The sequence below is a fragment of the Palaemon carinicauda genome, chromosome 2, assembly GCF_036898095.1.
Source record: "Palaemon carinicauda isolate YSFRI2023 chromosome 2, ASM3689809v2, whole genome shotgun sequence".
NCBI lineage: Eukaryota > Metazoa > Arthropoda > Malacostraca > Decapoda > Palaemonidae > Palaemon > Palaemon carinicauda.
The window spans coordinates 48,647,985-48,675,352 of NC_090726.1; the positions used below are offsets into that span (position 1 = coordinate 48,647,985).

General features: G+C 41.3%; 1 protein-coding gene across 1 annotated transcript in view; it reads right to left on the bottom strand.

The window, feature by feature from the left end:
• Positions 1 to 27,368, bottom strand: part of LOC137624725 (uncharacterized) — a 66,435-nt gene that overhangs the window by 22,760 nt on the left and 16,307 nt on the right. The window contains exons 6-7 of the mRNA XM_068355680.1: positions 17,329 to 17,416; positions 3,682 to 3,947 (exon numbers count right to left, since the gene is read on the bottom strand). Coding sequence (XP_068211781.1) covers positions 3,682 to 3,947; positions 17,329 to 17,416 — 354 coding nt within the window. The remainder of the gene's footprint in view (positions 1 to 3,681; positions 3,948 to 17,328; positions 17,417 to 27,368) is intronic.

The following is a 27,368-nucleotide window of genomic DNA, read 5'->3' on the forward strand; positions in this document are numbered from 1 at the left end:
TTAATCGAAGAGGCCTATAAGAGGCGGAGAGATATAAAATAAATCTATAACTTTTGTTAAGCAAAATTAAGAAAGAGAGTCTATACTCTCTTAGACACCAACACTTCCGTCTAAGGGAAGGGTCGGCCATTGAAAGGTGAACGAGAGTTCATACTCTCTTCGTCACCAAAATTAATCAAATTAATTCCAAAAGCTAACTAAGCTAAAATAGAAGTTTCCAGTAAAGCGACAGCCGAAATCAAAGAGAAATACTTCACCAAAGTCGTGAAAATACTCCAAGAACATAAGCGTATCCCAGAACGTCTTGTCAGAAGCACGACAGAGGAATAATTGGGGAGGTGTCAACAAGAAGTACTTGAGTACCTGGCCACAGGTGGCGCTGGTAAGAACACCCCCTTCTAGTATTGTGATAGCTGGCGTATCCCTCCATAGAATTCTGTCGGGCAACAGAGTTGACAGCTACATGATTATCGGGTAAGTTTAATATTGAAAAAGGTACATTTATATATTTAGTATCGTGTGTAATATTTAAAGAACTAAAAAATCATGGTCACCAATCTAAAAATAAATGCAAGCTATCAACTCGGCATATAAAAATCTGAAATCCAATCAACAAATTTTGTATTTTGTATACTGTATATAAATCTTTGCCCTCAATACATTTAGGCTTTGGGTTGAAGTACATGACTACAAACATACTGTACTGTACTTTTGAAACTTGAAAATGATCCTGTCATCCTAGGTAGCAAAAGATATTTTTCCATAAGGGCTCTAAAATAGTGGAATCTGTACAGCATTTAATATAAAGGAATGAAGAACACCGGGATTAGAGATAATGTGAGAATTAGAGAAGGAGAATCCCTAGTTAAAGATACTAATCCCATGACCTTCAAGGCATATTCTTCTGCATTTGCGATATAACAATGACTTGTAGGTTAATGATACAAAATGGTAATTCACGAGGGAATCTGAAAAGGCTGTGTATGCTACAATAAACCAAAGTGAACCAGTTCCTCCCAATTGGTGATATGTACCAGCGAAGTTTCTTTCCTTCACTGATACAATTTCATAGTGAACTATTTCCTCCCTACTGGAGAGATGTATCAGTGGAGTTTCTTTCTTTGACTGATACAGGTTCGTCTTTAAAAAAAATTAAGTGATGGGAATGAAATTTACAATGGACATCCCAAACTTGAAGAGGTTTGGGTCCTGGCTAATGGTAAAAATATGCAATTACTTTTCTTTGCGAATGTTATAATTTTAAAGCATACATATTTTCACTGGTGAGCAGCACCTGGTGGGTATAATCTACAAAAAGGTTTCAGATTTTCCACGGAAATTTCTCTAAAATTTTGGATGTCAGAATTGGACATGGATGTATACCAGGAACATGGGCCAGATGTTTGTTAATATCTATCCTCGATGAAAAGGCACCAGACGAGAAAACCCATCGAAGGTAACATGCAAGAGTAATTCTGTCAACGGTTAAGATGAGCTCATAATCCTTATCATTATTGTGATTAGGTAGTTTAACCTATTTGGAAATTTCCAACCCTTAACCCCCAGTGGGTTATTTTTTTCCCACCACATTTTGCAGTATATTTTTTTTTAAATTGCTCTAACAGCCTTAATTTTTGTCATAGAGAGGTCAGGTTGGTCTCATTCTCTTGGGAAATGCCTGAATTTTTTCAAAAAATTATCAAAAATATGAAAAAAAAAAAATTTATAGCATTTTTTTGCAAGGACGTACCAGTACGTCCATGGGGGTAAAGGGATGGCTTTTGTGAAACGTACCAGTAAAAGGGTTAACAACTCCAGAGACAACATCAGACTCATAAATTTTAGTTGAAGATATTGATGATTCTGATAAAATTTCCTCGCTACGTTTATTTCTAAAACTTTACATTTGCTGAAAGATAAAGTTTGAATGCTCATACAAATAATCCATAGAATTAGTTTCATACCGAGTAGGCTTTGTGAAATGTATAGCTTTCTTATAGCTATTGAGAAGGGGATCTAAAATTACATGGTGTAATGCGATCATTTTCCACTGGATTTGTATGTTTACAGTTGGGCACTTTTTAGAATCAGTTAATTTTACTGTGTGGCAATTGTTTGCTATGAACACGAAAAACGTACTTAATAAACTTTTACAATGATATAAAAAAAATTTATTTAATCTGATGTTCTTTAAATCTTTAAATACTTTTACAATATAAAAAATATTTTTTTTAATCTAATAGTTTTAAATACTTATTAGTTGCCAAAAATAAAGGTGAACTATATTACTGCATCACTGATATGACTCAATTACTCTTAACTTCCCATATCTAAGTTAATATGAAATTGAATACTTCCCAATCATGTTAATGAGATATTGAATCATTCTTAGTAATTCAAACTAACAAGTTAATGATTAGCTCTCACTCCAGGGACTTGTTTTTAATGTTATAACTGTTAACCCTTTTACCCCCAAACGACGTACTGGTACGTTTCACAAAACCTATCTCTTTACCCCCATGGACGTACCGGTACATCCTTGCATAAAACTGCTATTTATATTTTCTTTGCATATTTTTGATTATTTTTTCAGAAACTTCATGCATTTTCCAAGAGAATGAGACCAATCTGACCTCTCTATGACAAAAATTAAGGGTGTCAGAGCAATTTAAATAAATATTGCAAAATGTGCTTGAAAAAAAAAACCCTAGCGGTAAAGGGTTGGAAAGTTCCAAATAGCCTGGGGGTAAAAGGGTTAATACTATAAATCTCCTTATTGACATGTTAGATAATGTGACATTGGAGTTGATTCCTCATATCTCAACTAATGTGACCTACATATGAATAAAATGTGAGGTCTTCCATATTGATAATGAAAGAAATGGGGAGGGTGGGCAATCCACCCCATGATAAGCTAGCTTATAACTGAAGAATCTATCAAACCCAGACTTCTTCTAAAACTACTTGAAACAAGTTTTGATTTGTATTAATAAGAGAAATCTAGATTATTTTCTTTTTATCTCTGGAATACTACTAATTAAAATAACTATACAACTAACAACTCAGTGAAAAAATTATTAGGAATGGTAATCTAAATAATCTGAAAACCAAGTTTCAACAATCATTCCAGGCAACTATCAAACATCAAGTATCTCAAATTTTTCTGTACCTTTTTTTCTGAAACAAAAAAAAACTATATAGCATGGTAGAAAATTTAGTAGATATGCAATAAATCCTATACAACCCTATAATATAAAGAATCTACAGCAATAATAGTAACATATTCACAGACAAAATAAAGGTATAAGAGAGTTCACGAACCATATAAGACATCGGCTTATGAAAGTTTTTTTCTTGCCCCTTCAAACAGAAAAATCTTCTTTTAAGCAATCTGGTCAAAACCATTACTTCACTAGAACAAGATTATAAAAAACATGCAAAAAACTGTAAATAGCTACAATAAAACTAGATCATATGCCTGTACAAAGATTTTTCTTGCAAAGAGTTATGTACTTATTAATCACAACTTCTTACTACCTTTAAACTACAGTATTACTGTACCTTACTGGAAATCATGTTAGCAAAATTTCATGAACTGTTAAATCTAAATGCAACCGCTATTACATACTGCAACATGCAATAGTACTTCAGGATGAAAAAGAAAAAAAGACGAAGACATACCTCTCCCTTTTCAAGGATAGGTGAATACAGTGGCTGGTGCAGGGGAGGATCTTTCCTTCGTCTAAGTGAGGCATGCTGCGTATCTAAGGGCAAACTAGACGGCGGCATAGGTTGTAAAGATGTAGGAACAAAATTCTGATGAATAGGTCGAGGCGCTGACGACGAGTGACTTGAACTGCCAGAGGTGCCACTTGCTACAGTGGGGCAGGTTACAGTAGCGGGTGAGGCTCTGGATTCTTTGCTGGCATCTGGAAGGTCCTCATTTTCTGAAGGAAAAATTAAATATATAGTATATTGAAGACTTTAACTTTGATATACTGTAGTCTTGAATACTCAACTTTTGATCAATAACATGTACTGTACAGTTAAGACTTTGCCAAGACTAACTTAGGGGAGTTTGGTTAACTCTTTTACCCCCAAAGGACGTACTGGTACGTTTCACAAAAGCCATCCCTTTACCCCCCATGGACGTACCGGTACGTCCTTGCAAAAAAATGCTATAAATTTTTTTTTTTCATATCTTTGATAATTTTTTGAGAAAATTCAGACATTTTCCAAGAGAATGAGACCAACCTGACCTCTCTATGACAAAAATTAAGTCTGTTAGAGCAATTTAAAAAAAATATACTGCAAAATGTGCTGGGAAAAAAATAACTCCCTGGGGGTTAAGGGTTTGAAATTTCCAAGTAGCCTGGAGGTAAAAGGGTTAATGGGACTTAGCACAAATTTTCCATTAAAGCATATTTACTATAAGTAGGACAATATATATGCAGAGAAAAAGATGAAAAATTTTATAAACATATTCCCACTTGCAATTACGCAACTTTTAAAATTTAATTCTCCAGAATAGTTATCAATTTTGTTTTTGAGACTACCATGACCTTCCTCAACTGTCTGCATATGATTTAGCATAATAAAAGTTTACAATGAATTAAAGATTATACAGAAAATAATTTCAAAACCATGTGATTGTAATAAAAGACCTTTCTAGTCGGATTCATATTGCCTTGGGGAGGTTTCTGACCGGAAGACTCAGCGAGGGCTTAATAAATACAGTAAGTGTTAATTAGTATATATTAATAAATCGGGTATCACTAAACAACCTTTATGCTAGGAGCTAGAAAACTTTACAAATTACCAGTATTTATATTAAGTTTATGGCTCTCAGTGCAATTACATATTAAAATCATAAACAAAATATGCAGTCTTATGTGGCACTAAATATGTAAGGAACATTTAAGCAACTTATCGATATTCAAGAGCTACAAATACCATTTTTTAAAATGGACATATATCTATATATAAATTTATATATACCTTTTTTATTCTTTCTGTAGTACTGCTCAATGCAGTCGACAAGTAAAAGAACACAACTACACACCAGCAGCTCCCTCAAACAACAAATAATTTCTACTAAAACTGGAAACTTTGACAAACAAACAAACCTCACACTTTTCAGAAAGAGAATAACATAGTGAAACATATTAATAAAGTCCATGTTTTAGGTTGAGCAAATAATTACATATTTACAAACTTTTTTTTCAATAGATATTACCCAATTTATCACTTAGCAAGTCATTCGTATAGCAACAGCATACACATCACATACAGTACTGTTAAGTAATTACGGCACAGTAAAATTTAAATTTGCTTTGGAAAACTAAAATAGCATATGATCATTTTATTCACAGTGTGGCTTATTGAGAAACCTCATTCACATAAACTCCCAGCACGGACACAAAAGGAACACACTCATTTTCAGTCTCTGTCAACTCAAAATATAATCCATATCACTTTATATTCACTATTTCAATCATATTAACAATAAATGAAAAAAAATCCAGCATATCTATTCAATCACTGTATCTCTCTTCTACTGTTGCAACCAAAACACAATTTTCCCTCCATGGTAAAGGCTTTGGTAAAGTGAGGCATGGAGTACCCCCTATACACATGTGTTCAGCTGAGAGGAAGTGTCAAACTGACTTCCCACAACACATCCTGTTCATGCCAGTTTAGCTCCTATTACCACCACCTACTCAATCAACAGTGCTGGGCTATTAGTATCTATGGGACCACTACCCACATGTGGTTGTTGACTTACACCTACTATATGGATAAAACTATCTGTTGGTTTATTGAGATGTAAAGATTTTGAATTTATTGAAAACAATAAAAAAAAGAACTTTTCCATGTAGGCAACCTTCAATAATGGATTCAAGGACTGCATACGCTGTACTAATGGGCAGCAAATATAACCTGATCTTTCAAACTAATATTAATGCAAAGAAAGAAAATATCGTTGTATTCATAGTTAATCAGAGACCCTATATTGTAACTTTATATCAAATTTCAAGGTAACTACACAGTCATATAGCATATGATTAATATTTTATAATACATTACACCTGTAAAATATAACCTTTACTTACATTAAAAACTATAAAATAGTCTATACATAAGGCCTATTACAATACCCCCTCTAAGGGGAGAATAAAGGATATAGTCATCCAATGTGATTAAATCAATTGGCTTCCATGAAGTGGAGAGAGATACCACTTAATCAACACTCTTGTATAATATCCTCAAAAGCCTACTGAAATTAATGTCTACATGTTACGCTATACATTTATGTAACAGATAATTTTTGCTACTTGATTTAGAGTACATACATACATACATACATACATACATACATAGACACACACACACACACATATATATATATATATACTGTATATATATATATATATATATATATATATATATATATATATATATATATATATATATATATGGCAATAAATTTCTACCTCAGATTTGGATCAAATCCATTTTAGAGATATAATACTGCATCCTTAAAATGCTGTGAAAGTGAAAGCTCATAATAAAATCTCAATATACAATTAGCCTTCATATTATGTGAACCCATATACACACTATGCCCTTTACCCCAATAAGGAATGCTCCCAGAAAAAAAAGCAATACAGTATAGGTTACTGCCCCTTTCATTCTTTTATTGAGAAAATTTCTATATTAGCAGCTTCGCATAACAAAAAAAATTCTCACTTGAGGTGTGCTGGTTTCCTTAACAAAATGCTAAGTCACTTTCTTGCACTCAAACTTATACTTTCTGGAAATTAAGATCTTCCCATTCCAAACATCTTTTACATCATCTACCCAGGAGTATTTCTGCCTGTCTTCACAGAAATTTCACATCACATGTACTTTTCCCTTACCCATTGTCTCCTGATGAATATAACACTTAAAAATTATCTAATCCCATATATTAATTTATGCTAACCTCAACTTCATCTTGCATCTTTTTCTCATCCACATTCTGCATGCACGCTTCATTTTAATAAAGTTTACAATGGATGGATTTGAGATTCCTTTACATCCCACAATTTTGTTTGAACACACAATCTTCTCTTTCAAACATATTCATAACCTTAGGCTACTTCCCTTTCTTCACCTGTACAGTACCGAGTCAAATCTTCCCTTATCCGCCACCATTCATCACATTTACTTTTGAATAGCTGGATACACTTTCACTTTCGTACACAAACATTCATTGGTCTATCTCCCATGATTCACTTTATCCTTGCAATGTTACTTTTTCTAATACTGTATTCCTTTTCCAACAATCAATGCTTACACAAACCCCTTCAAACTTTCATCAGCTTTGCTTCACTATCACCAAGTATCACAACCCTTTTTCTATATGACAAACTAGCATCTACTTCTTTAAGTACTTCCAAACTTCTCATTAATCCATTCATAAAAGAAAAAAAAATGTCAGACCTACTTTTCCCCCAAAACAGTTCTTATTCTTTTAGAATATTGTTCACTAAAAAGAAATTCACTGTAATCGTGTAAGCTTCTAATCACTAATAAAAAGTTTTCCACACCATAAATTCTACACATCTCTCTAAACATGTTGCAAGATTTAGATGTTCACTTACACAGGTCACAATGTGTAAAATACAGCCTTTATAAGTTTATAAATACATTTTGCACAGTCAATGCATAAGCAATAGATCCACACAGCCTCTTCATTGTACAACCCCCCATTTATAAGTCTCCAATAATCCAATGCTCTTACCCCATTTTATCTGACATCGTCTTTCTTCTTCAGTCCTAAATCTGTCGCATATTCCTAAGCATACTTGGTAATGCTTTATGTCCTAACAATTCATAAAATTACCTTTCTACTGTAACCATTATTTTTACAATGAAATAATGACAACTTTCACCACTTCCTCTGAAATCCTATTTCCAGACATATTTACATACTCTGGTCATCCCTTAACTGCTTATTTACCATTATAAACAAGCATTTCACTTATAATCCAATCACCTTATACCATCTCTCCAGTCTCCGACCTCACAACTGCCTACATCAACAGTCACTTCCACAAACATTCACAAAATGTTATTTTCCTTAGTAAAATAAATTTTTGAATATACTTACCCGATGATCATGTAGCTGCAACTCTGTTGCCCGACAGAAAAAACCTAAGGTCGGGATACGCCAGCGATCGCTATACAGGTGGGGGTGTACAACAACAGCGCCATCTGTCGAGTAGGTACTCAGGTACTTCTTGTCAACAAGAACCAATTTTCTCCTCGGTCCACTGGGTCTCTATGGGGAGGAAGGGAGGGTCCTTAAATTCATGATCATCGGGTAAGTATATTCAAAAATTTATTTTACTAAGGAAAATAACATTTTTCAATATTAATCTTACCCGATGATCATGTAGCTGATTCACACCCAGGGGGGTGGGTGGAGACCAGCATACATGTTAACATTAGAAGCTAAGTATCCCGTATTTCATTTTAGCAGTTATTCAAAATAACAAACATAAAATAAATAAGTACCTGGTAAGGAAGTCGACTTGAACCATTACTCTGCCTTTTTAAGTACGTCTTCCTTACTGAGCCTAGCGATCCTCTTAGGATGCTGAGCGACTCCTAGGTGCTGAAGTATGAAGGGCTGCAACCCATACTAAAGGACCTCATCACAACCTCTAATCTAGGCGCTTCTCAAGAAAGAATTTGACCACCCGCCAAATCAACCAGGATGCGAAAGGCTTCTTAGCCTTCCGTACAACCCAAAAACAACAATAAAAAGCATTTCAAGAGAAAGATTAAAAAAGGTTATGGGATTATGGGAATGTAGTGGTTGAGCCCTCACCTACTACTGCACTCGCTGCTACGAATGGTCCCAGGGTGTAGCAGTTCTCGTAAAGAGACTGGACATCTTTAAGGTAAAATGATGCGAACACTGACTTGCTTCTCCAATATGTTGCATCCATTACACTCTGCAGAGAACGGTTCTGTTTGAAGGCCACTGAAGTAGCGACAGCTCTAACTTCATGTGTCCTTACCTTCAGCAAAGCATGGTCTTCCTCCCTCAGATGAGAATGGGCGTCTCTAATCAAAAGCCTGATGTAATAAGAAACTGCGTTCTTAGACATCGGTAAAGCAGGTTTCTTAATAGAACACCATAAAGCTTCTGATTGTCCTCGTAATGGCTTTGTACGTCTTAAATAGTACCTAAGAGCTCTTACTGGGCATAGTACTCTCTCTTGTTCGTTTCCAACCAAGTTGGACAGGCTTGGTATCTCGAACGACTTGGGCCAAGGACGAGAAGGAAGCTCGTTTTTAGCTAAAAAACCAAGCTGTAAGGAACATGTAGCCGTTTCAGATGTAAAACCTATGTTCCTGCTGAAGGCGTGAATCTCACTGACTCTTTTAGCTGTTGCTAAGCAAACGAGGAAAAGAGTCTTCAAAGTGAGATCTTTAAAAGAGGCTGATTGAAGCGGTTCGAACCTTGCTGACATCAGGAACCTTAAAACCACGTCTAGGTTCCAACCTGGTGTGGCTAACCGACGCTCCTTTGAGGTCTCAAAAGACTTAAGGAGGTCCTGTAGATCTTTGTTGGTGGAAAGATCTAAGCCTCTGTGGCGGAAGACTGCTGCCAACATGCTTCTGTAACCTTTGATCGTAGGAGCTGACAGGGATCTTACATTCCTTAGATGTAAAAGGAAATCAGCTATCTGCGTTACAGAGGTACTGGTTGAGGAAACTGAATTCGCCTTGCACCAGCTTCGGAAGACTTCCCATTTTGACTGGTAGACCTTGAGAGTGGATGTCCTCCTTGCTCTGGCAATCGCTCTGGCTGCCTCCTTCGAAAAGCCTCTAGCTCTTGAGAGTCTTTCGATAGTCTGAAGGCAGTCAGACGAAGAGCGTGGAGGCTTGGGTGTACCTTCTTTACGTGCGGCTGACGCAGAAGGTCCACTCTTAGAGGAAGAGTCCTGGGAACGTCCACTAGCCATTGCAGTACCTCGGTGAACCATTCTCTCGCGGGCCAGAGGGGAGCAACCAACGTCAACCGTGTCCCTTCGTGAGAGGCGAACTTCTGCAGTACCTTGTTGACAATCTTGAACGGAGGGAACGCATACAGGTCTAGATGGGACCAATCCAGAAGAAAGGCATCTACGTGAACTGCTGCTGGGTCCGGAATCGGTGAGCAATAATTTGGGAGCCTCTTGGTCATCGAGGTAGCGAACAGATCTATGGTGGGCTGACCCCACAGGGCCCATAGTCTGCTGCAAACATTCTTGTGAAGGGTCCACTCTGTGGGGATGACCTGACCCTTCCGGCTGAGGCGGTCTGCCATGACATTCATGTCGCCTTGAATGAACCTCGTTACCAGCGATATCTTTCGATCTCTTGACCAGGTGAGGAGGTCCCTTGCGATCTCGAACAACTTCCTCGAATGAGTCCCTCCTTGCTTGGAGATGTACGCCAAGGCTGTAGTGTTGTCGGAGTTCACCTCCACCACCTTGCCTAGAAGGAGGGACTTGAAGTTTCTCAAGGCCAGATGCACTGCCAATAGCTCCTTGCAGTTGATGTGAAGTGTTCTTTGATCCGGATTCCACGTGCCCGAGCATTCCCGTCCGTCCAGTGTCGCACCCCAGCCCGTGTCCGATGCGTCCGAGAAGAGAAGGTGGTCGGGAGTCTGAACAGCCAATGGTAGACCTTCCTTGAGAAGAATGCTGTTCTTCCACCAAGTCAACGCAGACCTCATCTCTTCGGTTATAGGAACTGAGACCGCTTCTAGCGTCATGTCCTTTCTCCAGTGAGCAGCTAGATGAAACTGAAGGGGGCGGAGGTGGAGTCTCCCTAACGCGATGAACTGGGCTAGCGATGAAAGCGTCCCTGTTAGACTCATCCACTGCCTGACTGAACATCGGTTCCTTCTCAGCATGCTCTGGATGCATTCTTGGGCTTGACTGATTCTGGGGGCCGACGGAAAAGCCCGAAAAGCTCGACTCTGAATCTCCATACCTAGATAGACAATAGTTTGGGATGGGACGAGTTGGGACTTCTCTATATTGACCAGGAGACCCAATTCCTTGGTCAGATCCATAGTCCATTTGAGATTCTCCAGACAGCGACGACTTGACGGAGCTCTTAAAAGCCAGTCGTCCAAATAGAGGGAAGCTCTGATGTCTGCCAAATGCAGGAATTTGGCAATATTCCTCATCAGTTTGGTAAACACTAGAGGTGCCGTGCTTAGGCCAAAGCACAGGGCTTGGAACTGGTAAACGACCTTTCCAAAGACGAACCTTAGGAAAGGTTGGGAGTCTGGATGGACGGGGACGTGAAAGTACGCGTCTTTTAGGTCCAACGAGACCATCCAGTCTTCCTTCCTGACCGATGCTAGCACCGACTTCGTCGTCTCCATTGTGAACGTCTGCTTGGTGACAAAAGCATTGAGAGCACTGACGTCCAGCACCGGTCTCCACCCTCCTGTCTTCTTCGCTACCAGGAAGAGACGGTTGTAGAAGCCCGGGGATTGATGGTCCCGGACTATGACTACCGCTCCCTTTTGTAGCAAGAGAGACACCTCTTGCTGTAAAGCTAGCCTCTTGACCTCCTCCTTGTAGTTGGGAGAGAGGTTGATGGGAGTAGTTGCTAGAGGGGGATTGCGCAAGAACGGAATCCTGTACCCCTCTCTTAGCAACTTCACAGACTGAGCGTCTGCACCTCTGTTCTCCCAAGCCTGCCAGTAGTTCTTGAGCCTGGCTCCCACTGCTGTCTGGAGAGGAAGGAAGTCAGATTCTGCCTTTAGAGGACTTGGAACCCTTCTTCTTTTTGCCACGTTGACTGTCGGCACGGGTACCTCCTCTGCTGGAGGTTCTGCCACGAAAGGGCGGGATGAACCTAGACGCTGGTGTGTCCATCCTAGGTCTAGGCACGGAAGGTAAAGCTGTGACTTTACGTGCGGAAGACGCCACCAGGTCATGGGTGTCCTTCTGGATCAACGAGGCAGCAATCCCCTTGATCAGCTCTTCCGGAAAGAGACACTTGGAAAGCGGAGCAAACATCAACTCCGACTTCTGGCATGGTGTGATCCCCGCAGACAAGAAGGAGCAAAGGTGATCTCGCTTCTTAAGCACTCCGGACACGTACGAAGCCGCAAGCTCGCCAGACCCATCCCGAATGGCTTTGTCCATGCTTGACATGATAAGCAAGGCAGAGTCCTTATCCGAAGGGGAGGTCTTTCTGCTTAACGCTCCCAAACACCAGTCCAGGAAGTTGAAGATCTCAAAAGCACGAAAAACTCCCTTCAACAGATGGTCCATGTCCGAAAAGGTCCAGCAAATCTTGGAGCGTCTCATAGCCAGCCTGCGGGGAGAGTCAACCAGACTTGAGAAGTCGCCCTGGGCAGAGGCAGGAACTCCCAAGCCGGGTTCCTCTCCCGTGGCATACCAGACGCTAGATTTGGAAGCAAGCTTGGTAGGTGGAAAGATGAAGCCTGTCTTCCCCAGTTGCTTCTTGGACTGCAACCACTCTCCCAGTACCCTCAAAGCTCTCTTGGATGAGCGCGCGAGTACGAGTTTCGTAAAGGCAGGAGCTGCTGACTGCATGCCTAAAGCGAACTCAGAAGGAGGTGAGCGCGGGGTTGCAGACACAAACTGGTCCGGATACAACTCCCTAAACAGGGCAAGGACTTTCCTAAAGTCTAAGGAGGGAGGCGTAGACTTGGGTTCTTCTATGTCGGAGTGCGGATCGTCCAAATGCGCAGCTTCGTCGTCATCAGATACTCCTTCATCCGAAAGCTGAGGAGGAAGTGGCAAAGGTGGAGCAGAAAGCTGAACGGCTGAATCCGGCAGCACGGGTGCATGCGTAGCTGCACTGGATCCAACATCATGCCGCTGCTGGTCAGTCTGAGAGCTGGCAACAACAAAAGCGGAGTGCTGGTGCGTGGGAGGGACTGCCGTGGGTTGCGGAGACTGCCGCATTGCGTCAAAACACGGCAGCTTGACAGCACCTTCCCACTGCTGAAGCGGTAGCTCACGCATGTCAACGGAGGGTGCCGCATGTCGGCTAACGTCAACATGCGTCTGGCAGGGTCGACTGCGCATCGGTGGTGGAGCTCTCACAGGCGGAGTGTGGGAGCAGGCAGCCGCAGTATCTGCTGAGCGCACAACCGTGGCAGGTTGTAGGTTAACAGGTGCAGTGTCAACCTTCTCAGCACGATACTCCTGCATGAAGGAAGCAAGCTGAGACTGCATAGTCTGCAGCATAGACCACTTAGGGTCTACCGTGGTTGGTGCGGCAACAGACGGAGTGATTGCCTGCTGCGGAACCACTCTACCTCTCTTGGGAGGTGTGCAGTCTTCGGAAGACTGCGGCGAGTCCGAACTGACCCAGTGGCTACACCTGGGCCGTTGGACTCGCTCGGAAGGGACCTTACGCTTGAGAGGTCGTGAGACCTTGGTCCAACGTTTCTTCCTAGAAACTTCTTCCACAGACGAGGAATGAATGGGCTCACTCGTCTGTTTGTGGATGGGACGATCTCTGCAAGATACGTCCGCAACCACTGAGGGTACATCCGTACGCTGATCAAGGCCTGTCGAACCCTTTGGTCCTTCGACATTGCTTCTCCCCTGGGCTTGGGAGCTTGCAAGAGGTCCCGGACTGGGAGGACGACTGGCACGAACAGATGCACCCTCATGCGTAACACTGACACTGACACTTTTCACCGCACTTGCACTCACTACACTTCCCACTGCACTTTTCTCTTTCAACTCTTTGACATCGGCCAAAAGTTGATTACGGTCATTAGCTAATGACTCCACTCTGTCACCAAGAGCCTGAATGGCACGCATCATGTCCGCCATCGAGGGTTGAGCACTAGTAGCAGGGTCGGGAGTCACCACTACAGGGGAAGGAATAGGTTGAGGGGCATGGGGAGAGGAAAAATCAAAAGAGCGAGACGAACTCCTCCTGATCCTATCCTTCTCTAGCCTACGTGCATTCTTAAGGAATTCATTAAAATCGAATTCCGAAAGCCCAGCGCATTCCTCACATCGATCTTCCAATTGACAGGATTTACCCCTACAATTGGAACAAACGGTGTGAGGATCTATAGAGGCCTTCGGAAGACGCCTAGAACAGTCCCTAGCGCTACACTGCCTGTACTTAGGGACTTGAGAATGGTCAGACATCTTGAATTAGCCAAGGGGGGAATCCAAAATCTATCAAAGTCGTCAACAATTAATCCAAAACTAATCAAAAAAGCTTGATAAGTTAATGATAATAACTCCTGAACAGCGAAAGCTAATATCTAGAGAGAATACATCACCAAAAGCGAGAAATCAACTCCAGAAACAACAGCGTATCCAAGTAGGTCTTGCCGGTGGCACGACAGAGGAAAAATTGGTTCTTGTTGACAAGAAGTACCTGAGTACCTACTCGACAGATGGCGCTGTTGTTGTACACCCCCACCTGTATAGCGATCGCTGGCGTATCCCGACCTTAGGTTTTTTCTGTCGGGCAACAGAGTTGCAGCTACATGATCATCGGGTAAGATTAATATTGAAAATTAACATTTCAACCTTTTGTGTTCTTAACTTTCAACAACTCAAAATCACTTGCACCACTGACATGAAACTATATACTCTCAAGACAAAAACTATCCATTTTCTTATTAAGCAACATCTTTATTGGGCTCAAGCCATGACGTGCTGATGGAGGGTTCCTTCAGTAGCTTCCTAAGGGTATATTTGACTAGTCAAATATACCATTAGGAAGCTACTGAAGGAACCCTCCATCAGCACGTCATGGCTATCTCACCCAAAAATAGATTTTTCGCGCCGTTTATTTGCTTCCATTCAGTGCCATTCTTTTTACCCTAAAGGGCAAGCCTGGATTAATCCTTGAATTTTTAATACGTCCCACCTTTTTATTCCTTTTGCCTTGACTACTTTGAAGATAAAAAAGTCCGTATGACAAGCCATTTAATATTAACAACATTTACAGCTACAATGGGAAAGTAGTCAAAGAAGAGGGATAAATATGCAGCAAGATATATTGAAAATTTAAGAGCATATCTAAGCAAGTACTTTAGGGAAGAAAAACATTCCTTTTAATGCCCTGTAATCAGTATATTCAACCTTAGCTGATGTTTCAGCCATCTCCATATCATCTAGCAGTCCAATTTCTTTCATTTATCATGCCTAGCTTTTCACCTCACAAATAAATCCTTATGCAGCCTCTATAAAACCAAATGTTATTGCATAAAACTTTGTAACAATAACGATCCTACAAATTAAGATCCTTCTACATAACTATTTTTATGCATTTGTATCTAAATTACAGTTTTCCTACCTCTCACCAAGGAGGGCAAAGATTGCTTATTTTTCTTTTTACCCTAACTTGCATAATAAAGATGCTCAAGACATTAAATGAGATAGAACATGTATGTAGAAAGAACCAGAAAAAAATATTTCATTGCCACAATAAATTGAAAATATATCATATAAAAAACAAAATTATACTACATTTTGGACTAACTGTATAGCGATGTCAGCCGCTTAAGTCAATTTTTTCTAGCTATTTCTTTTCCTTGCATCTTCTTCCCCCAGTTAATGCAAGAATAGAAATAGGTGGAGAAGTTGACTCTGATGGCCAAAGCACCTTGACCCTTTTACCCCCAGGCTATTTGGAACTTTCCAACCCTTAACCTCCAGGCATTTTTTTTTTTTTCAAGCACATTTTGCAACATATATTTTTTAAATTGCTCTAACAGCCTTAATTTTCGTCATAGAGAGGTCAGGTTGGTCTCATTCTTTTGAAAAATTAATGAAGTTTCTCATAAAACTATAAAAAATATGCAAAAAAAAAATGTAAATAGCAGTTTTTTGCAAGGATGTACCAGTACGTCCATGGGGGTAAAGGGATGAGTTTTGTGAAACGTACCAGTACGTCCACTGGGAGTAAAAGGGATAAGTCAACATATTGCTTGGCTGTTGATAAATGTAATGTTGAGATTCATCTGTTTGTTCATCGTCAATGGTATTGTTTATTACTGTACCTCCGCCAACAAAATTGGGGAGGAGGTTAGGTTTTTGCCCATTTGTCTGTTTGTGAACAACTTCCTAGCTACAATTTTACTCAAGAGTAGTGAAACTTTCAGGGATAAATTGTTATGGTGTGATGTGGAAGTTGAAAGAAGAATCAATATGTTACATGGATTCCCAAAAATGCCACTTGCCTATTAATGCCCATATTACAACAATGGAAAACAATGCTAAACTATTCAACCAACAGTATTAAAGCTGAAGCAAATAGGGATATTGTTTTGTGCAATTTCTAATCATAAAATTTTTTTCTAATTCCAGTATTGCTAACTACGAATAAAATCACAAAAAATGTAAAATAACAACTAATATTTTAAAAAAGGCTCATATAACAGGAACCCGACTTCACTTTAATAGAAGATTAATTCTGGAGAAGGATCACAAAGCAGAGAAAAAACTTGTACTGTACAAAACATTTATGGTGGAAGTTAATAATCTTCTAGGACTCTTCTCCTGGTAGCAACTAGTATTCTATTCAAGCTTAAATTTTCACTATACATTAGTTTTTGAATACAGTAGCTGGATAAAATAACTATAATAATATACATTCTGCAACAACTATAAAAATATCTATTTTCCCTACAACAATAAATAGTATCTATCAAGAAAAAAGGGAGAGAAACGCTTGAGAAATAAAATGTATTATAAATTATAAAGATCTCATTTTAATCTTATACTGTGCCAGCATTATATGGACTTAATTCTTCAAAATATTCAAGGTTAAAAGTCTCACATCCACACATTAACCTAAAATTAACCCTTTTACCCCCAAAGGACGTACTGGTACGTTTCACAAAACCCATCCCTTTACCCCACATGGACGTACCGGTACGTCCATGCAAAAAAATGCTATAAATTTTTTTGTTTTCATATTTTTGATAATTTTTTGAGAAAATTCAGGCATTTTCCAAGAGAATGAGACCAACCTGACCTCTCTATGATAAAAATTAAGGCTGTTAGAGCAATTTAAAAAAATATATACTGCAAAATGTGCTGAGGAAAAAAATAACCCCCTGGGGGTTAAGGGTTGGAAATTTCCAAAGAGCCTGGGGGTTAAAGGGTTAATAAACTCTGGCAAACACTGTATGAAAAAAAAATTAGTAAAGCCTACTCATATCAAACTTCATTAACTTACCTCCAATCATAATGAAAAGTACTGTAATAAAATCTTGAAATTATATCACAATTACTAATAAGGAGTACTTACCTTTACTTTTTATCTTCAGTCCATATGGTGTAAAGAATTCAGAATACATCTCATCATCTGCGAGGTAATTTACATCTTCTAAGTATTCCTGTCAAATAAAATAACTTTTAAGCAATGGAGAACTAGCACACTGACCAATTTCTAACTGTCTAAAAGCAGCAAATTTTCTTATGATCAACGTAAAAAAATATATTATTTTCTTTATTTTTTTACATCTATTTCTGGGAAGAGACCTGTGACGGCCGGTGAAAAGGGTCCTTCTTTACACTTTTCTGATATAAATCTTCCAAAACAGAAGGATTTATATCAGAAAAGTGTAAAGAAGGACCCTTTTCACCGGGCATCACAGGTCTCTTCCCAGAAATAGATTTTTCCTTCGTCAAAATCCCTTTACTGAATGTTCAATATATGAGACAACTGAAAATATAAAAACTATTTTTATTCTCTTTGCATTTTCTTTTTCTTCAGAGTTTTTGTTTTATTTCCTATAATGAATCCAGTACCATGTAGAAAATGGGTCATGGGTGTTAATATTTTTTTTTTTATATTTTGTGTTTAAATTGCTAACCCCACTGTCAGCCTAGAACTTTTGGGCCCCTTGCAACATCAGTGAATATTCTATATACATATTCATGAGACAAACTAGTTTCTTTGAAACAGTAATATACTGTAATGATTACATTTTATAATTTGGGGTATAAAGCTATGAATATATTTTGCTAGGTTACTTATGACAATAGGTTATGTATTATGAGTGGTCATCTCTTTCCTGAGGTAGATGCTTTGTTTAGAAAAAGCTGGAGGTACTTCTATGCTGGAGTTCCTTCCACCCTATCCCATCCTTAGGGATGGGTTAATGTGGATGAGGAAGGCTACTCGACCCACAAGCTATGAGGCACATTGGGTTACTTTCTTCTACATGCCTACTAGTTAGTAGGTGTCAACTATTCTTGGGTAGTACGGGGATAAGTATAATAGATATTTTTCATAATTGTAACCTTGATGTATAGGGATCATACAAAAGGAAAAGTCCATAAACTATTCTTGGGTGGTAGGGGGATAAGTTAACACCCTATGACTTTCTTGAGGGAACCTTTCCTTACCTTCAGACTTGTCGGATGGTTCCCAATTACCCATTAGGTAGTCAAGGGAAAAGGTTAATTCCTCTTGGGATAAATATATTCTACAGTATTTGGGTAGGTTTGCCTACCTTTAGCCTCTCAATTCTTATATAGCATATGAGGTGTGTAGTTGTTTCAGTCCCTATTTCCCTCGTTGATGAAAAAGCTACATATTCTCTTTCCCTTACAGAATATTAATCAAATCTTTTCTTATTACAGATGAGTAACATGGATTTTTATGAGTAACCAGGGAGGGTGTAATAACCCTACCAACCATTATTGGTGCCATGCACTGTGTCATTATAATAGCGATTGTTATGCTTATTGGGGCAGAGCATGGGACCCTGAGAACTGCTCTATATGCTTACAATGGGTTCAAACAGCTAAGACTAGGCCCTTAAACATGTAGAAGATTTTGGGTCAGAGGATGATCTAGACTCTGAAGAGGGAGTTGCCTCAGTTTCCAGCATTTTATTTAAATGTGTTGGCACTGATAGTGGTATTTCAAACATGGAAGTTCAGACTTAGGTCTCTCCAGATAAGGAGATCTTGCTAAGAACTCTACAATAATCCTCCCGATTATGAAGATCATTTGTGAGAGGGATCTGTTCCTCACCCCAATCCAGCTGTCAAGCTTTCTCAATGTGATGATGGACAGCCTTGTCCGTGCAGACAGCCTTGGATACAGAGTACATTTCAGACCAGAGCTCCTTCCACACAAGATCCTCTGAATTGTGCTGGATCTCCATGGGAACCTGTTAGCAACATCAAAGAACTACAAATTTCTGCTTCAAGTAGCTCCAGGTGTGAATTCTTAGGCAGTTACAAGATTTCTTGAACCTAGACAGGGAACAGATTGTCTTTGATTGATCTATTTTTTCCTTAGAGCTTTATTATGAAGATTTTGAAGATCCTATCAGACTTCACAGGAACAGCTTTGCTTGTGGCTCCATTGTGGCCACATACTGTACTCCAAGGTTTCCACTCCTTGCTGCCTTGTTTGTGACCTGGTTTTCTCTCTTGAATACAGCATACAGATGAGACTTTTTGGCTAACATCATTATGCATTTGATGGGATGCAAGAAGTCTTCTTCCACCAGACAAGGCCAGTCAGTGTGGAGAGCATGGATGGCCTTCCTTAGGGACTGGACCTCATGCTGGATAACCCCGGACTTCTTGGGTTCTCTTATGGTCTACATCTTTGAAGATATGAAGAGTAAGCTATCCACAATTTTATTATACTACTACCTTAACATTACCCCTTAGGTGGGATTGGATTCGGACAAGTTTCACAAAATTACTGTCCTTTGCTTTGCAACATCTGTTGGTACAACTACTTCAGTGTCTTGGTCTTTCGATAGTGCTAAATTTGTTGAAAAATCAGAGGATTCCCTAATTACTCTAAAAGGGCTACTTTAGACGGCAGTATTTTCAATAGCCTTAGCCTTGAGAGCAAGAATCTGTGACCTTGCTGCATTCTGTAGAGAACAAACGTTCCTCACCCTCACTCCTGACTGTCTCCTGATACTGACCCTGGATTTTCTCTAGCTGGCCAAAAACGAAAAGCCTCTCCTGAGGCAGGACCTCGTTTACATCTCAGCTTTATAGCCTAGTTGTGATTACCTTGGTCCGGTTCTACCATGCAAGCATATTTCAAGAGATCCATGTCATCATTAAAGGTAGTCTGTTTCTAGACAGACCAACAAGTCCCTTTCTACAAGGGGTATCTGTGTATCAAGACTTTCCTCATCAAAAAGACCAATCCACATTTTATCCATGAAACCCATGATATAAAAAAACTTGCTTCATTAGCTTTTTTAATATAGTATGCAAGTTCACGATATCCAGAGCTTTACAGGTTGGTCTGGGTACTACATGAAACAATTCCAATCGGTTCAACATGCATTCCTGATGCTTAGCTCAATCGTGGCACCTAGCAAGGAAAATAGGTGAAAATAGATTGCAGAGAAAGCTTATCAACTTTTCCTTAGCACATCATGATGGTTGTCTTAGCTTTTTTTATGGATTTCCTCTCATGAGGTGACTTGATTTAAGTCGTTAGTCTTTTCCTTTAACATGTGTAAGCAAGAATTGAACAATCCCTTGGTAAGTAAACCTTTGTGCTCTTGTGTTAGTCCTTGTGGACCACACAGCAATCTAACACTAAAAAGGGGTTTGGATGAAGGCAAACCCTATTTTATTTTCCATCATTGATTATTAAATCCATTTGGTTTAACATGTACGGTAAAAATAAAAGGTAAGAGTTAAAATTCCATTGAAAATTCAGGTGAAAAAATTAGGGAGTAGCTTCAAGACACCCACAATAAGAGTAAGGTTACGTATATAGTAATTAATTTTACCTCATAGGTTGATAAGGGATTTACTAAAAGTTATATTGTGCTGCAGGTTGGTAGTGTTCTGCTGGTTATATTGGAACTGTTGATATATATAAGATTATAGTAATGTTTTCACTACAAAGTACATAAAATGATCATATCACAAATTAATGATATGCTTAAGATAGGCAAATCAATTTCTTTAGGAAAACTCTTGTACAGTACCTGGAAATATCTTTGAGAACCAAACACCAAGATGAAAACACACCAGAGATCCAAATACTATTGACATAGCTGCCACATCGTGGAAACATGATATTTTAATTATAAAATAAATTTTTGAATATACTTACCCGGTGAATATATAATAGCTGCAACTCTGCGGCTCGACAGACAACATACTCAAAAAACTCGCGAGCGATCGCTATGCAGGTTGCGGGTGTGCCCACCAGCGCCAACTGTCGGCCAGATACCACTCTTGAATGTAAACAAAACCTTCAATTCTTCTCGTCCCGCTGCGTCTCTATTGGGGAGGAAGGGAGGGTCATTTAATTTATATATTCACCGGGTAAATATATTCAAAAATTTATTTTATAATTAAAATATCATTTTTGAATATTAAACTTAGCCGGTGAATATATAATAGCTGATTCACACCCAAGGAGGTGGGTAGAGACCAGAGTTAATATGTTTACAGCGTATAAGCTAAGAGTTTTTTCATTTTGACAGTTATCAATATAACAAAACCAAAATAAATAGGTACCTGGTAAGGAAGTCGACTTAGACGATTACTCTGCCTTGTAAGTCTGTCTTCCTCACGGAGCCCAGCGATCCTCTTAGGATGCTGACAGACTCCCAGGAGCTGAAGTATCAAAGGCTGCAACCCATACAACAGGACCTCATCAAACCCCTAATCTGGGCGCTCTCAAGAAATGACTTTGACCACCCGCCAAATCAACCAGGATGCGAAAGGTTTCTTAGCCTTCCGTACAACCCAAAAAACAATATTAAAAACATTTCAAGAGACAAGATTAAAAGGATATGGAATTAGGGAAGTGTAGTGGTTGAGCCCTCACCCACTACTGCACTCGCTGCTACGAATGGACCCAGTGTGTAGCAGTCCTCGTAAAGAGTCTGGACATCTTTCAAGTAAAATGACGCGAACACTGACTTGCTTCTCCAAAAGGTCGCGTCCATGATACTTTGCAGAGATCTATTTTGCTTAAAGGCCACGGAAGTTGCTATAGCTCTAATCTCGTGCGTCTTAACCTTAAGCAAAGATCGGTCTTCCTCACTCAAGTGTGAATGAGCTTCTCGTATTAACAATCTGATAAAATATGACAAAGCATTCTTTGACATAGGTAAGGATGGTTTCTTAACCGAACACCATAACGCTTCAGATTTACCTCTTAAAGGCTTAGTACGAGCTAAATAGAACTTAAGAGCTCTAACGGGGCATAATACTCTCTCTAACTCGTTGCCTACGATCTTTGATAAGCTAGGAATATCAAAAGATTTAGGCCAAGGACGAGAAGGCAGTTCATTCTTGGCTAGGAAACCAAGTTGAAGAGAACAAGAGGCTTTTTCTGTCGAAAAACCGATGTTCTTGCTGAAGGCATGAAGCTCACTGACTCTTTTAGCTGAGGCCAAGCACACCAGGAAAAGAGTCTTAAGAGTGAGATCCTTCAGGGAGGCTGAATGTAAAGGCTCGAACCTGTCTGACATGAGGAATCTTGGGACCACGTCTAAATTCCATCCAGGTGTAGCCAAACGACGTTCCTTAGAGGTCTCAAAAGACTTAAGGAGATCTTGTAGATCTTTATTGTTGGAAAGATCTAAGCCTCTATGCCGGAAGACCGAAGCCAACATGCTCCTGTAGCCCTTGATCGTGGGAGCTGAAAGGGAGCGAACTCTTCTCAGATATAAGAGAAAGTCCGCGATTTGGGCTACAGAGGTACTGGACGAGGATACAGATACTGACTTGCACCAGTCTCGGAAGATTTCCCACTTCGATTGGTAAACTCTAATGGTAGAAGCTCTCCTCGCTCTTGCAATCGCACTGGCTGCCTCCTTCGAAAAGCCTCTAGCTCTCGAGAGTCTTTCGATAGTCTGAAGGCAGTCAGACGAAGAGCGTGGAGGCTTTGGTGTACCTTCTTTACGTGTGGCTGACGTAATAGGTCTACTCTTAGAGGAAGACTTCTTGGAAAGTCTACCAGCCATCGAAGTACCTCGGTGAACCATTCTCTCGCGGGCCAGAGGGGAGCAACTAACGTCAACCTTGTCCCTTCGTGAGAGGCGAACTTCTGCAGTACCTTGTTGACAATCTTGAATGGTGGGAATGCGTATAGGTCTAGGTGAGACCAGTCTAGGAGAAAGGCATCTATATGTATTGCTGCTGGGTCTGGGACTGGAGAGCAATAGATTGGAAGCCTCTTGGTCATCGAGGTTGCAAAGAGGTCTATGGTGGGTTGACCCCAAGTCGCCCAAAGCCTCTTGCACACATCCTTGTGGAGGGTCCATTCGGTTGGAATTACCTGACCTTTCCGACTGAGACAGTCTGCTAGAACGTTCAAGTCGCCCTGGATAAACCTCGTCACTAGGGAGATGCCTCGATCTCTTGACCAGATGAGCAGGTCCCTTGCGATCTCGTACAGTGTCAGAGTGGGTACCTCCTTGTTTGGAAATGTACGCCAAGGCTGTGGTGTTGTCCGAGTTGACCTCCACCACTTTGTCTAGAAGGAGACTCTCGAAGCTTATCAAGGCCAGGTGAACTGCCAAAAGCTCCTTGCCGTTGATATGCATGCTCCTCTGACTTGAGGTCCACAGACCTGAGCATTCCCGACCGTCCAGTGTCGCACCCCAACCCAAATCCGATGCGTCTGAGAAGAGAACGTGGTTTGGTTTCTGAATTGCTAGGGGAAGTCCCTCTCGTAGACTGATATTGTCTTTCCACCAATTCAGGCAAGTCTTTACTGTTACGGAAATCGGGATCGAGACCGCCTCTAGCGTCTTGTCCTTTTTCCAGTGAAAAGCTAGATGGAATTGTAGAGGTCGGAGGTGTAGCCTTCCTAGCGAGACAAACTGCTCCAGGGATGATAGAGTTCCTATCAGACTCATCCAATTCCTGACTGAGCAACGTTCTCTCTTCAACATCTTTTGGATTACGAGCAGGGCTTGATCTATTCTGGGGGCCGATGGAAAAGCCCGAAAAACTGGACTGCGAATCTCCATCCCTAAATACAGAATAGTTTGGGATGGGATCAGCTGGGACTTTTCCAAGTTGACCAGAAGTCCCAATTCCTTGGTCAGATCTAAAGTCCAATTGAGATCCTTCAGACAGCGATGACTGGACGAGGCTCTGAGAAGCCAGTCGTCCAAATACTGTAAAGGGAGGCTCGGATACCCGATAAATGAAGGAATTTTGCCACATTCCTCATAAGCCTCGTAAACACGAGAGGAGCAGGACTTAGGCCAAAGCACAGGGCCCAAAACTGGTACACCACATTGTCGAACACAAATCTCAGAAAAGGTTGGGAATCTGAGTGAATGGGGATGTGGAAGTAAGCGTCTCTTAGGTCGAGAGAGACCATCCAGTCTCCCTTTCTGACCGCTGCTAAAACTGACTTCGTGGTCTCCATGGTGAACTTTGTCTTTGTGACAAAGACATTCAGAGCACTGACGTCTAGCACCGGTCTCCAACCTCCTGTCTTCTTCGGTACTAGGAAGAGACGGTTGTAAAACCCCGGTGATTGAAGGTCCGAGACTTTGACCACCGCTCCCTTCTCTAGCAAAAGAGACACTTCTAGTTTCAGGGCTTGTCTCTTTGCTTCCTCTCGGAACCTGGGAGAGAGATCGATGGGGGACGTCGCTAGAGGAGGTTTGCGTACAAATGGGATTTTGTACCCCTCTCTGAGCAACCTCACAGACTGTTGATCTGCGCCTCTCTTCTCCCAGGCTTGCCAGAAGTTCTTGAGTCTGGCACCTACTGCTGTCTGAAGCTGCGGGCAGTCAGACTGCCTCGCGAGGACTTGGCTCCTTTCCTCTTTCCTCTCTTCCCTTCGGCACGAGTACTTCCCCTGCTGGGGGCTCTGCCACGAAAGGGCGGAATAAACCTGGACGCTGGAGTGTCTATCCTAGGTCTAGCAGACAAGGCAGACGAAGGGGTCCCTTTGCGAGCCGAGGACGCAACCAAGTCATGGGTGTCCTTCTGCACAAGGGACAACGATATTTCTTTAACTAAAAGTTCAGGAAACAAGAACTTAGATAAAGGGGCAAAGAGTAGCTCAGATCGTTGACAGGGCGTCACTCCTGCTGACAGAAAAGAGCACAGAGACTCTCGCTTCTTTAGGACTCCTGACGTAAACGAGGCGGAGAGCTCGTTGGATCCATCGCGGATGGCCTTATCCATGCAGGACATGATGAGTAAGGAAACATCTCTATCGGCTGATGAGATTTTCCTACTCAGGGCTCCCAAACACCAGTCAAGGAAGTTAAAAACTTCAAAAGCCCTAAAGATGCCCTTAAGTAGATGGTCCAGGTCTGAGGATGACCAACTAATCTTCGAGCGTCTCATGGCTAGGCGGCGGGGAGAGTCTACAAGACTTGAGAAGTCGCCCTGGGCAGAGGCAGGAACTCCCAAGCCGAGAACTTCTCCCGTGACATACCAGACGCTCGATCTAGACGAGAGTTTAGTTGGGGGGAAGGCAAAGGAAGTCTTCCCTAAACTCCTCTTGGTTTCTAACCAATCGCCTAACAGCCGTAAAGCTCTCTTGGATGAGCGAGAGAGAACGAGTTTTGTAAAGGCTGGCATGGCAGCAGGAACGCCTAAAACAAACTCAGACGGCGGCGAACGAGGAGCCACAGAGACAAAGTGTTCAGGGAACAACTCTTTAAAGATGAGCATGACTTTCTTAAAGTCCATAGATGGCAGAACTGCTCTAGGCTCATCAATATCTGAAGGATGATCCTCAGGCTGAGGGTCAGCAACGTCCTCATCCGAAAGCTCCTCATCTGATAACTGATGAGAAACAAGCAAAGGGGTAGGCAATGCTTGACACGCAGCGTCCGCCCGCACTGGTGCATAAGTGACGGAGCAGGACGCAGCGTCCTGAAACTGTTGAACAGTCTGGGAACTGTCAACAACAACAACAGGTGCGTGAGGACGCACAGCGTCCACCCGAGACTGCTTAGACCGCCTGGGTTGTGCAGTCAAAACAACTCTAGGTTGCGGAGGTTGACGCACCGCGTCAAAACAAGTCAACTCTGATGGTTGGCGAACGTCCTGAACGTCACCAGGCGCATCAGTGAGTTGCTTAACGTCCACATTAGGTTGAAAGTCCACACGAGACCGCATCGGGTGTGGTACAACCCCAACTGGTTGACGTGAACTGGCAACACCAACGTCAACAGGACGCACAACAGAACGTTTGGGTGGCTGACGGCCAGGATCTCCACGAGATAAACGGCTAGGTTCAACGGAAACCTTCTCTGCGTTGTAATCTTCCATAAGGGACGCAAGTTTAGACTGCATGTCCTGCAGTATAACCCATTTAGGGTCTACGGTAACGGGTGCGGTAACAGCCGGGGTTAGCGTCTGAGACGGCACAACTTTGCCTTGCTTAGGCGGCGAGCAGTCATCCGATGACAGCAACGGGTCCGAACTGTCCCAATGACTACATCCGGGACGTTGGACCTGTCCTGAAGGGACCGACTTGCGTTTCAAAGGCCTAGAAACCTTGCTCCATGGTTTCTTGCGTGAAACGCCTTCGGAAGACGAGGTAAAAATGGGCTCTCTCGTCTTATGGTAGGGGCGATCTTGACGAGATACGCCTGATACCATAGAGGGAACGTCTGTTCGCTGATCAAGGCCTCTCGAACCCATAAGTCGTACGACATTGCTTCTCCCCTGGGCTTGGGAGCTTGCAAGAGGTCCCGGACTAGGTGAACGACAGGCACGAACAGACGAACCCTCGGTCGCAACACTTCACAACACTTTGCGCACTAATCACTTTCCCACTTTCCGCCGTGGCACTGTGGCACTTAAGTTCCTTCACGTCAGCCATGAGTTGATTACGGTCACTTGCTAACGCTTCAACCCTCTCCCCCAAGGCATGGATAGCACGTAACATGTCTTGCATCGACGGTTCCTGAGTGCTAGAAGGGGGGTTAGGAACAACCACTACAGGGGAAGGATTAGGTTCAGGGGCATGTGGAGAGGAAAAATCTACGGACCTAGAAGAACTTCTCCTTACCCTATCTCTCTCTAGTCTGCGTGTATACTTATCACATTCGATAAAATCGAATTCCGAAAGGCCCACGCATTCCTCACACCGATCTCCCAATTGACAGGTTTTACCCCGACAATTGGAACAAACAGTATGAGGGTCGAGAGAAGCCTTTGGAAGATGCCTATTACAGTCCCTAGCATTACACTTTCGAAACCTAGGTACTTGAGAAGGGTCAGCCATTTTGAATTAGTCAAAGAAAATTCCAAAAACAATCCAAGTCATCAACAAATAATCCGATTCAATAAAGAGTTCAAGAGTTTATGTTGAGGAAAAAACACCTGTACTGCGAAAGCTCA